This window comes from Electrophorus electricus, chromosome 6 (genome assembly GCF_041902795.1).
Source record: "Electrophorus electricus isolate QZ-2024a chromosome 6, ASM4190279v1, whole genome shotgun sequence".
NCBI classification, from domain to species: Eukaryota; Metazoa; Chordata; class Actinopteri; order Gymnotiformes; family Gymnotidae; genus Electrophorus; species Electrophorus electricus.
The window spans coordinates 1,115,525-1,122,500 of NC_137502.1; the positions used below are offsets into that span (position 1 = coordinate 1,115,525).

Here is a 6,976-nt window from a genome sequence, read left to right on the forward strand (position 1 = left end):
GCGTTTAGTGAAGGGAACAGATCAATCCATCTCCTGCATGGGGGGGGGGGGTACTCTTCCACGCAATGCCTGGACTCAAGGATACGGGCCTGAATCCCATCAGCATGAAACACTATTACATCATTAATGCATGAGCCTTCTGCTAACGCCAGCCCAAACCCAGGTCTGTCATAATCCAGGCCATCACGTATGTCACGTGACTGCAATCCAGCACCTGAACCAGGGCCCTGTATGCCAACAGAATCCATTTGTCTCTTTACACACATGCAGTGCCCAGAGGCAAACGTGTTCCCGTACGGAGCGATACAGAGAGAGGTGGTGAGGGGCAGAGCAACGCAGGTTTGTGTTGCGTTTCTCTTGTGTTTTAACCTGATGGAGGTGCGTACATACAGCACAGATAGCACACAGGCACAAGGGTTCAAGATTACAGCCTTTTAAGCGGGTTTGTGCAGGTTATGGCTGAAACATGATCAGTAACATCTTGAGTTTGAGAAGCATGTACATGACACCAGCGCATACAAGTACTGACACCTGAAAACACGCAGGTATAAACAAACATGCTCCTGTGACAGAAGTCAGAAGATGTAAAAAGTGTGCAGTGTTGAGGCATAAACGTCCTTCTGGAGAAACGTTTTCTTAAACCTGCTAGCGTCACTGTGCCATATCGGAATACAGAACAGACATTACAGCAGATACAACAATGGACAGTTGTGTACACGGGACATGACTCATGGCACAGCGTGAACACTGTAGGTTGAGCTTCTGGAAAACCTTTGTGATATGTGGACAGTAAAACAGTAAATACGTTCCAGGACTCCTGCAGAGACAAATGAAGAGAAATTGCAAATTCAGGGGCAGCGCAGACACGAGTCCAATGCCTCTTACGGTAGAACCATGATGTCCATTTGACATCACATCCTTTTTTATGGGAGGGACGGTGTCACACATACAATAACTGCACTTCATGAGAGAATAGCTGTTGTATCTACATTTACTTACACAGAAGATCACATTAACAGACATCACATTACTCCCCACACATCCCACAGCAATAGAAATTAAAGCCAAAAACCTGAGATGGTGTATAACGTTAATAGTAGCAACCAACACACATTCACTTTCTCCGTAACAGCTAAACTGTGACGGCACTGACGAATGACCTGCTGAAGATAGTTTGCTCACCCTGAGCTCCGACATGCTCGTGTGCACTGAGAATGGAGACTGTGAGGAAGGGCGGGGTTTAAGGAGGCTCCTCCCCCTGGTTCTGGCCACAGCCCCCAGGCAGGACAGCCGGGGTTTCCCAACACAACACACATTGGCCCCGTTTTCCTGTCGTGGCATTTTTAGCGTCAGTAAACTCTGTTCTACACACTCTGCTGAAGGAGTCTGATTAAGGGAGTTCATATACTTTAACTCAAACTCATATCTTAACGTGAAGCATAATGCACCATGGGAATGTGGTGCTCACACTGGTGCTAGCAGTGTTAAGTGAGCCTGTGATGTATTGAGCTTACAAACACTGTTTCACATAAAACTTTTGAACAACACTGTAATGAACGTCTCAAACTGGGATCTCCAAACCTGCTCTCCACCTGCTCGGTTAGCTAGGAACTACACAAGTCAAAAGCCTTTATCAGTTAGTAATCTTGGGTTAAATCCTCACATGTAAAGGACTAAAGTCAGACCACTGAAGGAGGTGGACTGGTCACCACAGGCTCTGAGCGTATCTCCAAATCCGCTCAAACGCGGATGAGTCTCACAGCTCAGCTTGGGCTGAATTGTCTATAAAACCAAGACGTGTCATTTACCATAGCTCAGACTAAACGGATGCAGTGATTAAATGAGAAGGAGTGTTTATGGTCCAGGTGTTGGGAAAATCTCTCCCTCTGAACACGGAGCATTAGTAGCAGTGCCAGGAGGTGACCCACGCAGCAGCTGCAGGTGTGAGCACGATGGTCCGCGAGGTCTGCAAGACCTCTTCAGCGCCATCACTACAAGCCTGCCACCCACACAACATTACAAACACCTTAAATATGGCACAAACATTTAAATAAATGGCCAATAAGATCATTAAAATGTGCATGCACACAGCAAAGAGCCCTAGTTTTGGAGTGGGCGGCGTCAGCGTCGTAAAGGTGACTGCAGCAGGGGTCATCCAAGCTTGAATCTTGAGCCAAAGTTGTAGTACCCAACTTGAAGGAGAATGAGGATGTCGGTCAAAATCTGGACCATCCCACAGACCCAGAACTGGACAGGGCTGTCGTTGACAGCAAAGTAGGACGTCTTGAACACATCACCAGCAGTCCACAAGACCACCATCTTCACACTGGTCAGAGACAGAGATTGGGGGGCAGGGGGGGGAGAGAGAGAGAGAGAGATTTACAGTTACATCCTACAGATCATTCCACAGTACTTACAGCTTAATGAAAGCACTACAGAAGGTAGTAAAGTCCTTCCTCATCTTCACACAGCATTGACTCACGGTGAACATTAGCAGAGAGTGAGACGGTTTTAACCTCTGCTGTGTGTTACACCACCATCCCAGACAGACTGACATCTGAATCAAACACTTTCTGACTAACTGCCCTCAGACTGCTAGACTAGATGCACACCTCTCCTCTACCCGTACACACAGGGCTGGGAAGTCCACAGACTGACAGTGTGGTGTCCTCGGAACAGTCTCCCCACCGAACTCCTCACAAACTAAAGAACTTGGACTTCCAGACTCGACGCACTACACACAAACAGGACTGTGTGTAAAGGGTTTGTGCTTCAGGTCCCTGAGCACGCGCACACGCACACACTCACACACACACACACACACACACACACACACTCACACACTCCTGAAGCTGCACCACTCCCACTGCTGCAGTAGCTCCACTCCCCAAGGACTGTGAGGAAAGACAACCTTCAGGACGCTGGTGTCCTTCTATTGCTTCTCCACTGAGAGCGTGCTGACGTGCTGTATTGCCACGCGACATGCCAGCTGCTCCATGGAGACTGTGCTGATATAACACCTCTCAGTAGCAGACTGGAGATCCCATCAGAGGGTTACCAACTGTACAGGAGTTCATCGCGTGTGCGTATCCCTCGGTGGAGGACTTATTCGTCTCACGCTGCCTCAGCAGAGCAGCTAGTGGACATTATCTGTCTGAGCTGACACTGCAGGTCCATCACATTGCAGACACAGACTCGAGAGCATCTCCTGGCCCAGGGCCACATAAGAACTGAACACTGCCCAATACTGACCGACAGCTGGCACTTGGGTGATCACCATGCTACACGCTTATATTTACAGAAACCCTTCATGTCTGTATGAGGACTTTCCTAAATTGTTCAGAGTGTCACTGCACTTGTGCTGTGTGAATGTGCCACAATGTTTTTGGCTAATAGCACGCCTCATGCATTATTAATGTCTCAGCTCATATAGTTTAGATTTTGCAATATTCAATATCTCAGCTGCCGTATAGATTTAATACTTTTCAATCTCATATATGCATATTTATGTATATATAGATTTTTTTTATTTCACTAAAATTTTAAATTATTTTAATTTGAACTTCTTTTTAATGGTTGCTTGTTATATGAGTCAGGATTGTTACTCAATTTCATTGTACTCTTGCAGCGACAATATCACAATCTAATCTAATCCATTATGAAAATGTTCCTATTTATTAAATTCCCAAGAGTCAACATGAAAGAGATTTTCCTGTAATGCATGTAATTTTCTGTCAAGGGGAAACACTCACACACTTTATTTCTGTATTTCTAGAAAAAGCCCGCAGAACAGAGCAGTATTTAAAAGCCTGACTGTCAGCCTGCACGACACCTCCTCTGAATACCAATTCTGCACAAATCCAGCAGACGGGCTCGTAAATCCCAGCGCCTCAGCGGGAGACGCCTGTAGCCATCCAGGTCCGCAGTGCACTTACGCACAACACTGAACAAGCAATTTTTCATTTTTCCAAATCATTATGATCAGCAGGTTATAAATCAACCTTTTCATACACTGAGCCTCAGAGACTTGGAGTGCCTGCCCCCACCCCGAGGAAACACCTCCTCCTCGCTTCACATCTCAGTGCATGGAACCAGCAGTGGAGAACCAGGAAAAGGTGTCTGCATTTCTGCGAGAGAGGGAGGGAGGGTTCGCTTCCGTGTGGCATTTATCAACACGTGAGGAGGACTGACTCCTCCGAGGAGGTGAGGGGGATTCACGCAGGAATGGCCAAGTCTGTTCCTCCTCCAACACTCCTCATGGTGCGGGAACAACATCTCTCCTGACTCTTCATGTGACATTGTTCTCAACCGTTGCTGCTACCACGATTTTAGCATTAAAGACACCAGGAAGTGTGTGCTTCGACTACACGTACGTATTCATGAGTGTCTGGAGATAAAAACACACCGATGACGATAAGAGCAGAGCAACAGATCTCACTGCCAGCTGCTTCAAACAGCCCTGTGTCCTGCAGAACATCCCAGACCTGTTACGTCTGAGTTCAGATCGGACATATGCAACACGCGCTGTTGTGGCAGCAAACAGTTCCATACAAACCACCTCAGGACCAACATTGTGGAGCTCCTGAAGTTCCTGGAGTTCCTGGGACCAGAGGAACATTTCAGAACTGCTCCCCAGAGAAGGAGAAACACCAGGATTTTGGCAGACCGACCTTCAGTGTAAACAATCTCTCATATATACAGAATACTGTACACATAAGAATTAGACGCACAGACATACAATCACTGTTATAGTTTAAAAAAACATTATTTTTACATAACCAGAGTACTACCAAAGCATAAACACTTCTCATTGGCTAAAAGTTGAAGGCAGTCATGCGCTTGCTCTGAGCTGGTGAATGATAGGCTGGGGCTGTTGCAGTTCTGTTAATCATCACGTGTGGAGGATTTCTGCAGAAAATGTCCCCTTCAGCTGTCCTGTGAGACCTAGCTGGACAGCGAGTCCCGCCTCATTAAAGCCTGCATTCTCCCTCCACCTCCATCTCTCTCTCTCTCTCTCTCTCATCGCATGCACGAGCTCTGCTATGCGTGAGAGACAGCAAACGTCATTAACGAGGATGACATTAACGAGGTAATTAGGAGGGGCAGGGCAGCTGCACAAGGCTCCATGGAGACGAAGTTGAAGTATCACTTTAAGGTTGTTCATCTTGGCCCCAATCTCATCCCCCAACCCTGCCCCCAAAACCTCACACTAACGCTATCACCTTCACAAATGACCCAGTGCCATTCCTCACAACTAGGGGTTAGGGTTTAGGGTTTAGGGTTAGGGTTAGCTCTCTGGTGATTTAAAATGCAGCTCATGGCAAAGAGTCAAGTACAAATGACCAGTCTATTGATTAAGAATACAGAGAATGCAGCAGAAATGATCACTATATTGATCAGGTATACCGAGGCCAGTGTTCTCACACACACAGGCTGTTACATATCTCTGCACTCAAGCCCAACATTGATCAAGCACACACGCCCACACCCACACATGTGCGTTCACCCATACCACCCTACCAACACCCACATGCCCACATGCCCACACACCCACACATGTGCGTTCACCCATACCACCCTACCAACACCCACATGCCCACACACCCACATGCACACCCCCCACACACACACTTGCACGCACCCCCCCTACACACACACACACACACACACACACACACACACAATCAGACACACACTTGCACGCACCCCCCCACACAATCAGACACACACTTGCACGCACCCCCCCTACACACACACACACACACACACAATCAGACACACACTTGCACGCACCCCCCCTACACACACACACAATCAGACACACACTTGCACGCACCCCCCCTACACACACACACAATCAGACACACACTTGCACACACCCCCCCACACAATCAGACACACACTTGCACGCACCCCCCCTACACAATCAGACACACACTTGCACGCACCCCCCCTACACACACACACACACACACACACACACACACACACAATCAGACACACTTGCACGCATCCCCCCCACACACACACTTGCACGCACCCCCCACACAATCAGACACACACTTGCATGCACCCCCCCAGACAATCAGACACACACTTGCACGCACCCCCCATACACATACACACACAATCAGACACACACTTGCACGCATCCCCCCCACACACACACAATCAGACACACACTTGCACGCACCCCACCCACACAATCAGACACACACTTGCATGCACCCCCCCAGACAATCAGACACACACTTGCACGCACCCCCCCTACACACACACACACAATCAGACACACACTTGCACGCACCCCCCCCCCACACACACACACAATCAGACACACACTTGCACGCATGTACTGCAGATTAATGCAGACACTACAACACTACATATGATAAAGTCAAACTTCCAGTATAGTAACAGTGTTCAGAGTTCAGAATCTTTGATTTGAAATATTTGGGAACAAGACTAATGATCTTCTGACAGGACAAGATATTCCTGTGCACACACACCAGCCTGAAACGTTAGACGTCAGCAGTTAGTAGCGCAGAAAGTATATTTCAGTACAGAATCAGTACAGAAGGCATTACATTTTTTATAAAGCACCATGCTTCATGAATCTCACTGCGCACAGTTTGTCAAGGACAGATTTAAGTCAGAGAGACAGACAGAGAAAGGCAGGGAGACAGACAGGCTTCATTTGTCACAGCAGTATTTTCCTGAAGTGTAATTATCACCTAGCAGATCTGAAGCCATAAGAGCCACCTCCTCTCCTGGGGAACCACACACACACACCAAGAAGGAAAGGGAACGAAAAAAAGTTCTTTATTGGGGACTTTGCCCTGTATCTTTGGTCCACTGTTCAAAGCCTTTTCTCAGGCTTTGTTTGACAAGGGAAAGAGGTTGATTGGCCAGCTGGGTCCAGAGAAACATGGGAACCAGGAAGAACAGAGTGCCCCAAGAACAGGGTGTGCACAGG

The 6,976-nt window shown here is 47.7% G+C and overlaps 1 protein-coding gene across 9 annotated transcripts in view; it reads right to left on the reverse strand.

The window, feature by feature from the left end:
- Positions 1-975: 975 nt before the first annotated feature.
- si:dkey-246g23.2 (solute carrier family 66 member 2) overlaps positions 976-6,976 on the reverse strand; it is a 26,490-nt gene continuing 20,489 nt past the window's right edge. For all 9 annotated transcript variants that reach the window (XM_035524985.2, XM_081716758.1, XM_035524986.2 and 6 more), the window contains exon 5: positions 976-2,326. In XM_035524985.2, the coding sequence (XP_035380878.1) occupies positions 2,152-2,326 (175 nt within the window). In that variant the 3' untranslated portion in view covers positions 976-2,151. The remainder of the gene's footprint in view (positions 2,327-6,976) is intronic.